This window comes from Chenopodium album, chromosome 23, assembly GCF_948465745.1.
Source record: "Chenopodium album chromosome 23, dcCheAlbu1.1, whole genome shotgun sequence".
Classification (NCBI taxonomy): domain Eukaryota; kingdom Viridiplantae; phylum Streptophyta; class Magnoliopsida; order Caryophyllales; family Amaranthaceae; genus Chenopodium; species Chenopodium album.
Genome location: NC_137856.1, coordinates 1,400,016 through 1,417,436, shown reverse-complemented (window position 1 = coordinate 1,417,436; position 17,421 = coordinate 1,400,016). Strand labels below are relative to the sequence as shown.

General features: G+C 35.4%; 3 protein-coding genes and 1 pseudogene across 3 annotated transcripts; 3 read left to right on the top strand and 1 right to left on the bottom strand.

Annotated features, from left to right (window-relative positions):
• The first annotated feature begins 97 nt into the window (after positions 1 to 97).
• Positions 98 to 2,401, top strand: LOC145606696 (putative aldo-keto reductase 2). Its single transcript, XM_081662519.1, has 5 exons — positions 98 to 331; positions 746 to 946; positions 1,431 to 1,603; positions 1,684 to 1,786; positions 1,950 to 2,401. Exons 1-5 carry the CDS (start codon positions 116 to 118, stop codon positions 2,286 to 2,288), a joined length of 1,032 nt encoding a protein of 343 aa, XP_081518645.1. The 5' UTR covers positions 98 to 115; the 3' UTR covers positions 2,289 to 2,401.
• Positions 2,402 to 2,935: 534 nt separating this feature from the next.
• LOC145609523 (putative xyloglucan galactosyltransferase GT11) lies at positions 2,936 to 4,381 on the top strand (annotated as a pseudogene).
• Positions 4,382 to 4,890: 509 nt separating this feature from the next.
• On the bottom strand, positions 4,891 to 6,668 carry LOC145609522 (xyloglucan galactosyltransferase KATAMARI1 homolog). Its single transcript, XM_081664983.1, has 2 exons — positions 5,141 to 6,668; positions 4,891 to 4,919 (listed from the first exon to the last, which is right to left on the bottom strand). Exons 1-2 carry the CDS (start codon positions 6,666 to 6,668, stop codon positions 4,891 to 4,893), a joined length of 1,557 nt encoding a protein of 518 aa, XP_081521109.1.
• A 912-nt stretch (positions 6,669 to 7,580) lies between these two features.
• On the top strand, positions 7,581 to 8,616 carry LOC145608527 (ylmG homolog protein 1-2, chloroplastic-like). Its single transcript, XM_081664142.1, has one exon. The coding sequence runs from the start codon at positions 7,675 to 7,677 to the stop codon at positions 8,371 to 8,373; it is 699 nt and encodes a 232-aa protein (XP_081520268.1). The 5' UTR covers positions 7,581 to 7,674; the 3' UTR covers positions 8,374 to 8,616.
• Positions 8,617 to 17,421: the final 8,805 nt, after the last annotated feature.

The following is a 17,421-nucleotide window of genomic DNA, read 5'->3' as shown; positions in this document are numbered from 1 at the left end:
CTCTTATTGGAAACTCCAGTCACTGAGATTTGAGCTTGGCCAAAGGTTTCTCTTGCCTTTTTAACATTTACTTTACACACAGTTACATACACCCAGAAAGCAGAAGCAGGTAAAGATGACATCATCTGTTAAGAGGGTAAAGTTGGGTTCTCAGGGTTTGGAAGTATCAGCTCAAGGTCTTGGATGTATGGGGATGTCTGCCTTTTACGGCCCTCCTAAACCCGAGGAAGACATGATTCAACTGATCCACCATGCTATTGACTCTGGTATCACCTTCCTTGACACATCTGATGTTTATGGACCTCATACAAATGAGTATCTCCTTGGCAAGGTAATTTAAGACATGCCACCTTTTATATTGATGATTCTATATGCTCTTTGTTTGTTTATTTATTTTTAAGCTTTGATATTATAGGTGTGTGCTCAGTTTTGGTAATTTTTTTCCCTTCCAAGGCATTTTGATTTATTTTTGTTGATGCCGTTTTGTGTGTAGCTATATATTTTGACAAGATTTAGTTTTGATGCTGATTTTTTGTCTTACTGAATCTGGGTGTTGGTTGGTTAACTTAATTGTTAAGTGACATCAACTTAGCTGTCAGGTTTTGGGAACAAGATCACTCATTACTTGGAATTGGTCCCAGTTGGAACTTCAAGTATGATGCAGCTTTGGGGTTTATTAGGATATGATTAAGCTAGCTTTCTTTTTCTTTTCTTATAATTTGCCTTGTGGATTTGTGTTGGGCAGGCATTGAGAGGAGGTTGGAGAGAGAAAGTGGAATTGGCTACAAAATTTGGCCTGAAATTTACTGATGGAAAAGGAGAGATTTGTGGTGATCCTGCATATGTAAGGGCTTGCTGTGAGGGAAGCTTGAAGCGGCTTAATGTTGATTGCATCGACCTCTATTATCAGCACCGTGTTGATACCAGAATTCCTATTGAAGTCACGGTGTGTTCATTTGCTTCATTTTATTTTCTTATTCACCCTGGTTTATCATTCTGAAATGGAATCTGCTACCCCAGAAACATTATTCATTATTTAACTTGAATTTTCAGTTTCTTGTTATTTCTAGTAACATTTGGACTATCACTTAATATTATGATGAGAGGAGACCCAGAAGAAAAGTCAGGGTGAAGATAAGTTAATAGTTCGGAGGATTCAGAGCATCACATCAGGTGATGTGTTGATGTGACGAAAATTTCAGTGGTAATAACTTATAGGTTGATCACTGTGTCTATCACAAGGGTGTGCTAGTAATTTATAAAGTTTAAGCTACTTCAGATGTCTTAGAGCTACCTATCTAAAGCCCTTTCTTATATATAAATGCTATATATTATTAGGTTGGGTGTTACACAACTTAAGGTTGCTGCTATACTAAGATTGTCTGATATAAAACCAGTTCTGTCTTTCGTTTGTTGACATGCTGGATTAGATGGGAGAGCTGAAAAAACTAGTAGAGGAGGGAAAAATCAAGTACATAGGTCTATCTGAAGCTTCAGCTTCAACCATCAAAAGAGCGCATGCAATTCACCCAGTTACAGCCGTTCAGCTGGAATGGTCCTTGTGGACAAGAGATGTGGAGGATGAAATAATTCCTACCTGCAGGTGACATGTTTCTGATGTTCGAAATTCTAATAAGAACATTAAACTGTTGTGTTCAGAGTTCTGACTTTATTTATCTCTAGGGAACTCGGAATTGGAATTGTGGCATATAGTCCTCTTGGAAGGGGGTTCCTCTCTTCAGGGCCTAAGATAGTGGAGAGCTTCTCAAAGGAGGACCTTCGGCAGGTTTGTCCAAATTGTTGACGTATTAGTATACAATGTGTTCCATGCGTGCCAAATAAGTGGTCTCGTTTTGTACAGTTTGAATCACTTTTGACTTCTGTGTGTATATTACCTTGCCTGTTTTAATAGTAACCTCTTGCTACATGTTACTCTTATTGGCTTTCAGAACTTGTCAAGGTTCCAACCAGAGAATATTGAGCACAATAAACACATGTTTGAGCGAGTCAGTGAAATAGCAGCCCGAAAAAGATGCACCACAGCACAACTAGCGCTTGCATGGGTTCATCACCAGGGAGCTGATGTGTGTTCCATCCCTGGAACCACTAAGATCCAAAACCTCAACCAGAACATTGGAGCCTTATCTGTGAAGCTTACTCCTGAAGAGATTGCTGAGCTTGAGCCCTTTGCCTCTGCAGACAGCGTTAAGGGCCATCGATATGGAGGTCTTACTAGTACTTGGGAGAATTCAGAGACTCCATCTTTGTCCTCCTGGTCACCTGAATGATGATGGTGCATATACTGAATCCTATACTCTTAAATGTTGCCGACTTTGTGTGATGATCATCTTGTTGTTGGTAATTACATTTTTTCATAAAAACAAACAATTTATTTCGTTCATGATCTTGAATTGCACACACAAATGGAAGTCCATATCTATCCTATTCAATTAAGGGTTCTGCCATTCTTTCTCTTTTTTTTTTCTTTTTTTTTTCTTTTTTTTTTGTCGGAAAATATATCGTGATGGTTTTACAATTGGATAAGGATACATAGAAATACCAGCTTAGATTAATTTTTATACAACCCCTTAAATAAAATAAAAATAAATATATCGGTTTCAAAAAAATATATATATAATTTTTATACACAAAATAATATCTTAAAAAAAAATAAACTCAATAATTCCTATATTTCCTGACAAAAAAAAAAAAAAAAAAAAAAAAGAAAAAGAAGCTCTAAAATTTTTTTAAAAGGGAAAATATAAATTTCTTAACTGAATTGAGAATAAGTAGCTTAGACTTAGATAAAGTAAAACAACAAAGATTTAGGTGCCTGTTATTCAGCTATAATTGTTGTGCAAATCAAGATCACAAAAAATCTTCCTTACTCTTAAAAGCAATATTATTATCAGAAAAATCTTATGATTTAGAATCAATGGTTTTCTGCCATTGTCATAAGAATATATGGTGTATAATCAGTGCAACCTTCATACTGTTCTGTCTTTCATTGCACACCTATCATTACTTATCACCATATTCAAATACAGTGAAAGAAACAAACCGTCTCATACCAATAATTAATCAGGAAAGAGCAGAGAAGAGATTAGTCAGTGTACAAGAAGATCCGTGCTCAGGCCGTTACATTTACATGCATGATCTTCCTGCAAGGTTCAACCATGACTTAGTAACAAACTGTCATACGCTTAGCCAATGGTTCGATTTCTGCCCTTATGTGAAAAATGAAGGTTTTGGCCCTCGGCTTAATGAGACAAGTTGGTATGCTACTAACCAGTTTATGTTATCAGTAATATTCTATAATAGGATGAAGAAGTATGAATGCTTAACTACTAGTTCTTTCATAGCATCAGCAGTCTATGCACCGTTTTTCCCTGGCTTAGAAGTAGGTCGGTTTCTTTGAGGCGAGTTTAACTCATCAGTTAAGGATGCGGTAGCCCTTGATTTTGCTACATGGCTAAGGAGAAAGCCGGAGTGGAACCGGATGCTTGGTAAGGATCATTTCTTTGTAGCAGGAAGAATCACTTGGGACTTTAGGAGGCTAAGAGACGCGAACTCTAAGTCATGGGGTAATGTACTCTTAAACTTGCCTGAAGCCAAAAACATGACAATGCTAACCATTGAGTCAAGCCCTTATGGCAGCAATGACTTTGCAATCCCATATCCGACCTTTTTCCATCCTTCGAGTGACAGAGAGGTGATTGAATGGCAGGAGCGCGTGAGGAAATCAACACGAAGGAAATACCTCTTTGCATTTGGTGGGGCTCCTCGCCCCAATATGACAGGATCAGTCAGAGGAGAGTTGATTAGTCAGTGTAAAAACGCGATAAACAATGGTTGCAGGTTACTTAATTGTTTGCATAAAGATGATCTGTGTAACAGTCCAAAGAATATTATTGAGACATATTTGAAATCTGATTTCTGCCTGCAACCCCCTGGAGACTCATACACGAGAAAATCTACTTTTGATTCGATCTTAGCTGGGTGTATCCCGGTATTTTTCCACCCAGGATCAGCTTACATTCAGTACTTGTGGCATTTTCCTAAGAATTACACAAAGTATTCTGTATTCATACCAATGGATGGGATTAAAAATGGGAGTGTAAATGTTAGGGAGTTACTGTCAAAATTTTCTGACAATGAAGTTGTTGCTTTAAGAGAAGAGGTAATAAGGTTGATCCCAAGAATTATTTACTCGCAAAATAAGTTGGAAACATTTGAGGACGCATTTGATGTATCTGTTAAAATGGTTCTCAGGAGGATCGAGGAAGCTAGGTTAAGGTTTCGAAAAGGGAAAGAGGAGTCAAGAAGGAAGTATTACTTCACAGGAAAAGACGAAGATCATGAATGGGATTCTTATTTCTGAAGCAAGCAGAAATTGCAGAAATAATGCCAAAATTTCAAGTTATAATCGTGTAAGTGAATTGATTGTTAAAAACTAGTATAAGTTGTAGTTAGGTATACTGTAATATCTGACTTCATGATAGTCTTTACTGCTTAGCTTTTAAGTAAGATTTTGACAACTAATCTTTAGAGATAACTAGTCATCTTAAATCAATTGTCCAATGATCAGAATGCATGATTTTATTTTGGTTCTGTTTCGTTTGAAATATAGCTTACTTGATTGTAATTTGCAATATTGTTTGATCAGAATATATGATTATACTAATAAACAGTTGTTAGGTCTAGAATGTCTTACTAATAACATCTCTAAAAGGCCTTAAACACAAAATATCAGTATAGTCCTGACTCTTGATCAGCAACAAACTGATAATAGTAACGCGGGCAGACACAGGGTAGGTAATGCCAGAGGTTCTATTAACTGATATTAACATCTCTAAAACACGAAAGTTCACTTCAAGCTAGCTTAGCTGCTTAAATTGCTGCAAGGAGATCTGAAGTTTCTGTAATAAAAAGTTCAGAAAAACTTGCAGAAGTACTGATTGAGAAATAGTGAGGTTCCAAACCTCTCAAAGTAGATCTAACTGTGTAAAACTTGTGTTTAATTGTACCATAACAATTCAGTCATACAGTATATACATAAGCTAATGTTTATGCATACATTACAATTTCATAATTTGGTCGAAAAGTCAGAAGAAAAAAGAACTCCACTCCTTTAATTTACCTTCTGAGATATACTCCCTGCTTAAACTTTCAGAGGAATTGTTGTTTGGTTCTTTTCCTTCCTGAATTAGTCTCCTGGCATCTTCAATCCTTTTGAGAATTTTTCTGACAGCAACATCAAACGCGTCTTCTACCATATTCAATTTTTTCCGTGCATATAATATTCTTGGTATCAATCTTATCACCTCTTTTCTCATGGAAGACACTTCTTCCTCTGAAATCTTTGACAGCAACTCTTCAGCTCTGACAGTCCCATTTTTAACCCCTTCTTCTGGTATAAACACTGAATATTTGGTGTAATTTTTCGGAAGATGCCACAAGTACTGAATGTAAGCTGCTCCTGGGTGGAAGAAAACCGGGATACAGCCAGCCAAGATCGAATCAAAAGTGGACCGTCTTGTGTATGAATCCCCTGAGGGCTGCAGGCAGAAAACAGACTTCATGAACATCTCAATAATATGTGTTGGACTGTTGCACTGATAGTTGTTTTGCATACAGTTAACTAAGTTGCAACGATTGTTCAGCGCATCTTTACACTGACTGATCAACTCCCCTCTGATTGACTGTTTTTGATTGGGGCGCGAGGCCCCAGCAAATGAGAAGAGGTATGCTCGTTTTTTCGTTGCTCTTCTCACTATTCTCTGCCACTTAAACACTTCACTAATGTTCGAGGGATGAAAATAGGTAGGATATGGGATCGCGAATTCATTACTTTCATAAGGACTTGATTCTATTGTTAATACTGTCATGTTCTTGACTTCAGGCAAATTCAAGAGCTTGTTACCCCATCCGTCGTTACCATCACCTGTTCTCTTAAAATCCCAATTAATTTTCCCTGCAACAAAGAAATGGTCTTTACCAAACATTCGATTCCACTCATGTTTTTTCTTTAGCCACACGACGAAATCTAAGGCTGCTGCATCCTTGACCGAGGAGTTAACCTCGCTCCAAAGGTATCGACTTATCTCTAGGCCAGGGTAAAATGGAGCATAAATCGCCGAGGCCAAGGAAGAGTTCCTAGTCAAGCACTCATATTGCTTCATTCTATTGTGAAATATCACAGCTAACATAAACTGGTCAGTATGATACCAACTGTTCTTGTTAATTCGAGGGCCTAAACCGTCATTTTGCACATAAGGGCAGAAATTATACCATTTAACAAGAGTGTGACAATTTTTAAGCAAGTTTTGGTTGAACCTTGGAGGAAGATCATGCATGTAAATGTAACGGCCCGAGCAAGGATCTTGCTTAACATGAATGTCTAGTGATATCGGATCATATTTTCGCTTCGTTGCTGCTTCTTGATCAACCCTAGGAGTGATTTTTCTCGGTGTCTGCCTAGTAACATTGCAATTGGTAACAATTATCGTACTTTCATATGTGAAAGAGTAGTAGTAGTAGGAAGGAAATGCAAGGCACAACAGTAAAAGTGTTGCAATAACTATATGCAATGGATTTTTGTGATAATTTTTGGAGAATTGCATCAAGCTTAATGTTGGCTTCCTAGAGATTATCAAGGGGGACATCATTTTTCTTGTATATGCTTGAAATTGAACAAGTTTCTACTATATAAACATTCGAAAGACAATAGAATTTTATTTACAACCGTTGTATGAGAAAACTTTTATCGAATGGCTAAATTAATGTGGTGTGGTTAGAATTTTTGTGAGCTATTATTATGAGGAAGAACAAAAGAAATTGATTAAATAGGAACAATTTTTTCAGAATCAAAGTGAATAATGTACTATCCATACTTAAACAATATCCATATAATCATATGATTTTCTTCCATATATGTATTTTTATTGTGGTATTCCAACTCATATATTCAATGCCATAAGATATTGTAGGATTCTTACTAAAACAATTATAAAAAATACTATATATATTCATATATTGACTGTGCAATCAAGCCTCTATAGTGTATACCAGCTTTTTTTTTTTTTGGTAATTAAAGGAAAGTAAAAATTATGTATTCAAGATTTCAAGTGTATAACCAAAATACCATAGTACCAAGTATTTATTTTTAACGAAAATGCTATAAGGAGCTAAAAATGTAAAGAACAAATGAATTAGAGGTGTCATTTTTGGTGTTTGGATCACGTTCAATGGAGAGATGGTTATATACACCCGGGTACACCGTACACCCATGAATATTTTTGTTTTAATTTTGATGATTGTTTTTTTTGTTTAATCATCAAATGAAGAGAAGAAACTAACCTTGAGTTAATTGGGTCTTGGGTGTACGATACATCCGCCTGAATAAAACAAATTACAAATTTGATGAGGTCGGGTTTAATTTTAAACTTAAGTCATGCTAAATTATTTTATCAAAACAAGTTATAATTTATGTTCAATATAATTTCGATTTTTCGAATTGATTTTAGATCGAGTCAGGTTTGACACCTCTATAATACGGCAATGATGGGTTCGCCATTAAATCTCCCTCTTATCAAAACATCATCCACACTCTTCTCCCTCCTTCTCTCTTTCTCTCTCCTCCTTCAACGAAGAAGAAGCTCTGAAACCTCAACAATGGCGACTTTTACAGCTTCTTCTCAATCCCTCTTTCTCTTAAACCCTAAAACCCCTTTTCTCTCCTTATCAAAACCCACCAGAAAAACCCTATTCTTCGCAACCTCCGCCGCAACAACCACCAATCTCTCTCTTCAAATTAGGGCTTCTTCTTCATCTTCAACCTCACCAGCACCTTCAATTTCATCAATTCCAACTTTACCCTCCAACGATTCCCCACTTTCCACTTCCATGCGCCCAATCACCACCTTGATCGCCACCGTTTTCGCCGTTTCGAAACTCTTCGCTACTAAAATCGCTTCGATTTTACCCTTACCAACCCCTACTGAGCTCCAGAATCTCACCAATTTGAGGACGAATTTGCTAGGTTCAGTGGGTCCTTTGTTCTTCGCCGCATTGAAAGACCGCCCAAGTGGTTCCCTCAACACTCCATTAACAGTTGTTGCTGCTGGAATGGCGAAATGGCTTGATATTTACAGTGGGGTTTTAATGGTTAGGGTTTTGCTCAGTTGGTTCCCCAATATTCCGTGGGATAGGCAGCCATTATCGGCAATTAGGGATTTGTGTGATCCTTATTTGAATTTGTTTCGAAATATTATTCCTCCGATTTTTGATACATTGGATGTTAGCCCGTTGTTGGCTTTCGCGGTGTTGGGACTTCTTGGCTCGATATTGAACAGCAGTCTTGGGAGTTATTGATGGAGAAGATGAAGGTGAATTGAAGGTGGGAGATTGAGTAAGCTGTTTATGTATGGTATTGTTTAATTTTGTTTTTATAAAATTTTGTTATAAAAGTGAATTTTGCTGTGAGTTAGAACAATGGAATATAGTGATTTAGTAAGCTGTTAGCTCTACTTTAGATGAAGAAATGGAATCATCACATTATTGAGGAATATTAACCTATTACTAATATTTATATATATGCTATTTTCAGTTTTGTTATTTTGTTGATGATAAATTGATGATGATGATTTCTTTTTGCTCTGTTAATATCAAATTCGAGTGAGTTGTGTATGGTGTAGTTTAGTGTTTTGTGGGATTTTGTTAGTGCATTGTGAAGTATGGTGATTTAGCAAGTTGCTAGTTACATAGTTTCATTTTTGGTAAGGAAATGAAACCTATCAAAATCTTGAAAAAGTTGAGTTTATACAAGAATTATATTGATTGCATTGATATTGGTGATATAAACCCCAAACTTTATGAGCTTGTATATAATGGAGTGTAATTAGATTTGATATTGTTGGAGTAGTGTGAGATACTGTTGTTTGAAGGACATTGTGGAGGAGCAGAAGAGTTAGATTACTTGGCCATGTTGTCGATCTTGCAAAAAAGACTTGGGGAGTATGAGAACTATAAAGTAATATATGTAACTTAAATTAGAGGTTTCTATCCCCTTGTTGATTATACTACGTATTAAGTTATCTTGTGGTGCTTAGGTCTTTTAGTGCCTTGCTTAGAAAGGGGGTAAGAAAAGGGTAAAGAGACTAACTTTTGGCGCCTTTTCTTTTTTACTCTGTTTTTGTGCATTATCTTGAGATAATTTTGCAATTAGTATGAAGGGTTACAGAGTAATTTTATCACATCTTTAATCAGAGTTTAAAAGTCTGTGCCAATAGTAAAAATTGTTGAACACTTTCTGTTAGCGCCAATCTTTGCCCTGTCACCAATTCACCATTCTCCTGTAATCTTTTTAAGCATTTAAACAGGGTGGATTTTCATAAGCTGGGAGCTCTGTTTTCTTTAATTCTTAAGAACCCAAAGATAACTTTTTTTGTTTGCTTTAGGTTTAATTGGGAGATCCTTTTGTTCCTTTCCTATCGACTTGAATAGTCCTTAGCACTAACTGTTTCATGTTGAATTAGCTAAAATAGAAAATATGAGTGAAATGAAAAAAAATAAAAAAATGTTCTGGTAGGGGGGTTTGTATGCTTGTGATTAGAAATGTAGGAAGGCAATGTCATATTAGCCCCAGTAAAGATGAGTTACTTGAGCTTAAAGAACCCAATTACTGGCTTTTCTAGTTTAGTTTTGTGCAGAATTGAAGGTGGAAGGTTTGAGCAAACTGTTTATGTATGGTATTGTTAAATTTTGTTTTTATTAATTTTTGCTAAATGTGGGTTAGAAGTTAGAACAATGGAATATACAGATTTTGTAAGCTTTTAGTTCTACTTTAGATGAACAAATGAAATTATTCAATATGGAGGAAAACTTATAATTATTTATATACAAGTATATGCTATTTTGAGTTTTGTTATTCAGCTGATGAACCTATAATTATTTATATGCATATTATTTTGAGTTTTGTTATTCTATTGATAGTTGATGATGATGATGATAATTTCTGTTTCTTTTGCTCTTTTGGTATCGAATTCAAGTGAGTTTTGATATTTAATTGATGATGATTAGTATGGTTTCTTTTGTGGGATTTTTTAGGCACTGAAGTATGGTAATTTTGCAAGTAGTTTGTTTCATAGTTTTATTTTTGGTAATGAAAAGAAAATCATCAATTGTTTGGAGAAATTTGAACTCATACAAGTGTTATATCGATTGCATTGGTATTGGTGATGTAAAACCTCAAACTTGATGAGCTTGTTTTATAAACTGAAGTAATTTGAAATTTGAAATTGTAGTGGTAGTGTGAGATAATGTTGTTTAAATGGTATCGTTGAATAGCGAAAGAGTTAATTTACTTGGTCATGTTGTTGGTCTTTCAAAAAGACCTGGGAATATGAGACTGTAAAGTAATATTCTTAACTTAATCAGAGGTTTTAGCCCTCTTGTATATTGTCTTAAGTTATCGAGTGGTGATTAGATATTTTTCAGTACCTCGCTTAGAAAAGGGAGGTAAGGAAAGGGCAAAGAGACTAAATTTAGGTTCCTTTTCTTCTTTACCCTATTTGGTGCAATATTTTGAGACAATTTTGCAATTCGTATGAAGGATTATGGAGTAGTTTTGACAAACCCTTAATTAGAGGTTATAGAATTTCTGCCAAAGATTAAAATCATCAATCACTATCTATTAGCAGCTTAGTCTTTGCCCTGCTCCTATTCCCCTGTAATCTTTTCAAGCATCCAGACTGAGTGGAATTACATGAACAAAGAGCTCTGTTTTCCTTACTCTTAAGGACTGAAAGAGATACTTTTTATTTGCTTTAGGTTTGATTGGGAGATCCTTTTGTTCCTTTCCTATTGACTTAAATGCTCCTTGGGACTTATATTTCGTGATGAATAGACTTGGAAGTTGGAATAAGAAAATGTGAGTGAAATGAGAAGAAAAAAAAGAATCATTAGTTGCTTGAGATGTATAAATGCTCTTGTTGATCTCATCTGACTGGTTTACTTTGTAGAAGCACTGAAGCAGGTTCCAGAAACATGCCTGCTATATTAATGTTCTGAGGGTAACCAAAGGTGTGTCTAAGAGAGTTACAGCTGCTCTTTCACTTAGTCTATTTGTAGTATAAGCTCAATCAAAACCTGCTTCACTTATGGTAAGAGGCTTTATGCTTGTGATTGGAATGTAGGAAGGCAATGTCACTTTGACCCCTTTAAGGATGAGTTACTTGAGATAAAAGAGCTGAATAGCCTGCTTCTTGGTTTAGTTTTGAGCAGAATTGATTGTTATCATTTAAAATTGGACTATTCTCTGAGCATCTTGTAGAACTGTAAGCTTGTCTATTTGGGTTACCTGATTATGTTTTGAGTCACTTTAACATAAGATGGATGCACAGTAAAATTCAGGTCACTTTTGGAGCAGCTTTTACTGTTTTATTGGAAGTCAATATCACAATATGAGTGGGTGACTTAATGACTATTAATTGTTTAGGGGTGACTTTTCTGGGACAGTATGACATGAGGTTTCCCTTTTTGTAACCCCAACAATTTCTGTGGTACTGTTTCTGAAATGTATCCTCTCCTGAAACATAGCTTATAACTTTGTAGCATTATGTAACATATTTGGGAATTTTTTTTTTTTTTTTAATTTATTTATTTATTTATTTTTTAATACCTATCTCCTATGAGAATTGGCATTATAGAGTGCATAGTATGAAGTATTAGACATAATCTAGCTTATTTGTTTGGATAAGTCCAAATGGCAGTTCGTAGAAATGAAGATAATTTATGTGAATATTTATGTGAAAAACTCTTTGCTGCTAGCTTGGGTACATAGCATCCAATTTGTTTTGCATCGACCAAATGTCATTGACCTTGGCCCAAAGAAAGGTGTATAAATAGCTAGGAGCCTAGGATTTTACTTGATTGGTTATTTGGTTCCCTGATATTCCGTGGGATGGGCAACCATTACCAGTGACTAGGGATTTTAATATGGTTATCTTGTGTTGCTCGTCTTTTTAGTACCTTGCTTAAAAAGTTGATGAGGAATGGGTATAGATAGTAAGTTTGAGTGCTTATACTGTTTTACTCGGTTTTGGTACGACGCATTATTACACTCTTAATAAGATTCGTAAAAGCATTGTGCCGATGTAGGGTGGTTGAAGTAGAATGAATGAGAAGAAACCATGATCTATCAAGCTCTTTTGTACAACTTCAACTATTAGCCATTAATCTAGCCTAACAGAGTGAAGTTAGGAATTGTGAAAATGTTTGATGAGTAAGATTTAGTGGCCTAATCTTTTCACCTTTTTCTAACCTTTTTCTCATTCACCTGCGATCATATAAGACAGGGTAGAATTGCTCAACTTGGGGACCTTTGTTTTAATAACCTTGAGAGAACCCTTCTTGTATGATTTAGATTGATTAGGAATTCCTTTTGTTCCGTTCCTCATAACTTGAGTTTCCCTTTGCACTCACTGGGTAACTCATGTTGGATGAACTTGTAAGATGAAACTATTAGTGAAATAAATGAATGAACTTTTGAGAAGTTTAGTGCTGGTATATCTAATTCTGACTGCCTTCATTGTAGAAGCAAGGGCCAGAAACATACCCAATTAAGACATGAATCTTGAGTAGCTCATTATTGAGATAATTGCAGGTGTGCTTTTGCTTGGAGTCTTAGTGTAGAAGAAGCTCGATCAGAACCTAGCTTTATTTATGGTAGGAAGTTTATAGTCTCTGATTGGATATGTAGGAGGGCAATGTTACTTTAGCCCTTTATTATTACCTGAGACAAAATAACTTAATGTTTAATTTCTGGTTTAATTTGAGATGAACGCTCCAGAGATTTGAAGATATTAAGAAATAGAGTGGCATTTGTGTGAGGCTATGGGGGCTAAGAAAGACAAATTAATAACAATGTAGTACCTGCTGAGTTTCCACTTTTGAGAAACTCACTAGCATTGACTCATTACTAGAGCATTCTTTATTACGTAGATTGGATTATTTTTCTGAGTTTTTGACTGTAAGTTGACGTGAACTATAGCTTGCTGAATTGAACTTCCTAATTAAATTATAGCAGTCCTAGCATAAGATGTGTGTATAGGGGTGATATTTATAGTTTAAGGCAGTTGAGTAAAGATTGGTGACTGTTGATGATTGAATAGGGCCAATAGCGGTGAGTTTTGTCTTGTTAGCATTGTTCAATGACTTGGGGTCATATAAGTTTATACACAATTCTCCTGTGACTGTATGTCTTATAGAGTATTCATTTAAATTACTCTAGTTCAAATGGTAATGCTTGCTATCCATGGAAAATGATGTTTATAGATATGAATCATTCTGATTTTCTGAGCTTTGAGGTAGAATATTTGCTGGTAACTTGGAGTTTTTAAAGCACGAGATTTGTTTGGACAAACATTGACTAATAGTCATGAGACCCTGTATACCGTACATGGGAAGTAGATTTGCATTGACATAGACCCTGAAAAAGGTGTAATTCAAGTTTGTGTTGATTGTTGAACATTTAGGTTGAGATCTTTCAGGGATTTGGTTTAGAGTTCAGGTTTTGTATAGTACAAGGTCCAGATGCAACAGGGGTTACAGGGCTGACTTTGGACACTCTATTCTTGTTGTTCTTTTAAAGATCAATAGTCGCTTACTTGTTTACTATTGGTTTTGCTCATTTGAGCCATCCGATAAAGCAAGTAAACAAGATTGGGTACACCTAGCTCTAGCATTTGGAACACCTAAGGACTGGCTGGTTTAACTTGCTTCGTCCAAGTGCTTAATGGAATTGACTGTTAGCTTTTGATTCTTTACTGTCATGTTGAAATTCTGATAGCTTCTGCTTTTATAATGTACAGTCTCTAGGAGACAAAAGCAGGCAAAATATAAATTTTGTTACGAAATTGGCCTATATGTGCCATTCTGAATTCCATTCTTCTATAAGGTGTGATTCAAAGACCTAAATATATACGTTTGTTATTCTGTGAAATAACTTGTGCTAGAATGCCTAGAACAGTTCGTTGTTTCCTCTTCTTAAACTTCCTGGAAATATGCATGAGCCTGGAATATTCTATATCATAGCATGCTTGTATATTTTTGAACAAAACATATGTTATATGGGCTATGGTTACCTTATATTGTTATCTGTTTTGTTTCGAGTTCAACTTAGCAGTGTTATTTGAACTTTGAAGTCTGGGGATGTAACCAGGAGAACTAATCTGATAAGTACAATTGCTCACCATTACAGTGAAAGAGTGAATGCATGATAAGTAAGAGATCGAAAACCTGAATCCGATCCACCCTGATAGTGTGACTGAGCCTTCCTGTAAGTGTAGCGTCCCAGGATTTTCTTTTCAAACTTTGTGAGGGGTACTTTGGGAATATGGAAATTATGCAAACAGATTTGTATGTAAATAATGTACGAGTAATGATGATGGTGATATTCTTAAGCAAGAGAAAAAAAAAATTTTTTGGTGCACACAATTAATTAATTAAAAAAAAAACATAAAAAAAAAAAGGCTAGATCTACAATACAGAAATCAATACTTAGTTATAATAATCCAGTAACCACCGTGATATGCATCCAAGAAGGTATTCTAGCTGCACATTTTTGAATTACCTTGGATCGGGCAGTTAGGCGATTTGCAAATGCATTAGATAAGCTCTATTGGCATGTACCGAGGAACCATCCACTGCACGAACCAAGGCCGCAACACCAATTCAGTACCAATAGTCCACAGCTATCGCCTGCATCTGAGCACGAACCACCTGGAGGGGTACCAGTAGCCACCACTGCGAAGATGACAAGGATAAGCAAGAGAGCCATATAATATTTTTCTGTCTTCATCACGAGTGTTGAATAATACAGAGTACGCTTTTCTTTCTTTTTTGGGTAGTACTCTTTGCCTTTTGGTGCATCGATGATCAATTTCCTAGGTCCCTTTTTATAACCTTCCAAGTCAATGCATCCACATGTGTCTAACATGGATGCAAGTTGGCAAAGACTTTTGATCATTATAATAGGGCAAATAGCGCCCCGAGCACAATTTACTTTTACCCTCATGCAAAACACCCACGTTCTTGCAATATTCGCAATTATGTCTCTTCTAGGCTTGAATTTGTGTCACCATAGATGGAATTGTTTATGGCGACATTGAATTTTCCCCTTCAGTTTTCCTTCCACTTCGGCCATTTTCCCCTTTCTCTCCAAATCTCTCCGTCAGGGCTCTAATAGAAAATTGATGAAAATGATATTTGATTCTGAGTCTTGAGTACTTAATTGACCAATGCTTTGGATGATTGGCATATACCAAACAAACGATTAATATGAAAGATATGATTGTTGACTTATATGGAGTGCAATAATCCTACTTCATTCGTTGCTTATTAACTTTTGCATATGCTTTGTGAGTTTAAACTATAATTATTTGACGTGATTTCTCTTGAAAGTATTGTATCAAAAATCATATTATTGTTAGATTTGTATTTAAATGTACTTTACTATTTCATTCGTTTTATTTAATTTGCCCCCCGTTAAATATGAAAGCAAACGACATTAAACCAGGAAAGGAAAAAAAAACCTAATATGTGACAATAGAATGATAGTTTGATATAATGAGGAGATTTTTTTTTTTTTTTTGGTCGACGTTTTTCAAAAATAAAATCAAAAGTGAACTACATTGATGGTTTATATTAGTCAAAAGAAATAAACGTTTAGGATTTGATATAATACAATAATGGCTACAATTTTATTGTGGCCACTCAAAAGTCATCCTACTTTATGTGGAATAATAATGTTTTGCAAAAGTTTTTAGTTGACAATTCATTTCACAATTGCAATTTACAAAGGCATTGATCACAAAGCCATTGTACTGTCGATTGCATTTGGGACATATGCATAGCATTGAAAAGTATTTCAAACTGTCGATGGAATACTAATGTATCAGACCATACGTACATGTAATGGAAACGTTATTAGATAACATACATAGTATTATTGGAGGTTACCGAATAAACATTAGAAGCATGTATGTAATATTGTTATGCGTTGTATGTTCTAACATGATACACACTGGCACACTTGTTACACAGTACGTTATTAAACACCTTATAATGATATACTCCGTAGTATGTATGTATTTAGTAGTAGTATATCATATAGTCATAAGGTTTAATTTGATCTAATGGCATGTGCCCGAAAAAATGCTGTCGCATGAATAGTTGGAGCAACACGGAGTGAAGAAACCGCAAGGTTCTCCAGGTCCTGGACAAGGATTACAAGTACCAAAAATATAGCCGTCGCACGCCAGTTCAGGGCAACACTTGTTGGCGAGTTTACTACATGATGCCCCTAGTGTTGGGCACGATATGCAACTACGACCCACCTCGAGTGTTTTGCAATCAGTCCCTGGGCAACACTCACTCGAAGAGTCGCAAGGCTGGCTTTCTGGAGTGCATTGATCTTGCGCAGCCACATTAGCGGCTAACCCCATCAAAATGCAAAGGATGATAATTTTGGAAACGAGGCCAAGAACATCAGTATAACTGTTTGATTTCATTATATTAGTAGTATTTATTTTCTTAGTAATTTTTTTTTTTGGTGGTTTCATCTATGTTTTCTCAACCATTTTATAACCGCCGAGCTAGAGTCGTCTCTGTATTATTAAGTAACCATAGCCAACGCATATTGATGAGTTCAACATCTATGATTAAGCTGGCAACGTTATCAAAGCACTTCTTCTAAGTTTATTCTATAGGAATTGGATAGTTATTATTAATGACTTTGTTAAATAATTAAGTCTTTCGCTTTAAGTTCCAATTTTTAAGGAAAAATATTATGATAATATGGAGTAAAATATATAGAGTGAAGACAAAAACATATATGCACCTACGTTTTAAATTATTTGCAACATTACCTCCGTTATAAAATATGACAATTGTTTATTGGCAATGCATATTTTTATCATTATCTGCATTACTTGCTTGACAACATACACTTCTGTCATTATAATTATTTATTTTTCAATTAATAAAAATTAAAATTCATACTAAAGTATAGCACAAATTCTTATATGTGGGTGGACATAATGACATATGGTGTAGCCCTTTCTCTTATAAGCAATTATTAAGTAATGAAGTTATGATGATGATAAAAGGAAAAATTACTCCCATTAATCTGAACTTTGCCTCGTCGGCCGAAAATAATCCCAACTTTCGTTTATTATCTATTGCACCGAACTTTGGGGGAATTTTCGTTGCACCCAACTTACCTGCAACCGGTTAATCCGGTCAACATTTGTGTGTTACATTGTTTTTGGACACGTGTCACTACATGAATGGTCAAATTAAAAAAAAATTTAAAAAAAACAAAATTTAAAAAAAAAAAAAAACAAAATTAAAAAAAAAAAC

Bases quoted from the DNA above. Each gene is read 5' to 3' on its own strand.
- LOC145606696 (XM_081662519.1), top strand. From the start codon at position 116: ATGACATCATCTGTTAAGAGGGTAAAGTTGGGTTCTCAGGGTTTGGAA. The intron at 332-745 runs GTAATTTAAGAC...TGTGTTGGGCAG, and splicing joins ATGAGTATCTCCTTGGCAAG to GCATTGAGAGGAGGTTGGAG. The intron at 1,604-1,683 runs GTGACATGTTTC...ATTTATCTCTAG, and splicing joins GAAATAATTCCTACCTGCAG to GGAACTCGGAATTGGAATTG.
- LOC145608527 (XM_081664142.1), top strand. From the start codon at position 7,675: ATGGCGACTTTTACAGCTTCTTCTCAATCCCTCTTTCTCTTAAACCCT.
- LOC145609522 (XM_081664983.1), bottom strand. From the start codon at position 6,668: ATGATGTCCCCCTTGATAATCTCTAGGAAGCCAACATTAAGCTTGATG. The intron at 4,920-5,140 runs GTAAATTAAAGG...TTTTTATTACAG, and splicing joins CAGGGAGTATATCTCAGAAG to AAACTTCAGATCTCCTTGCA.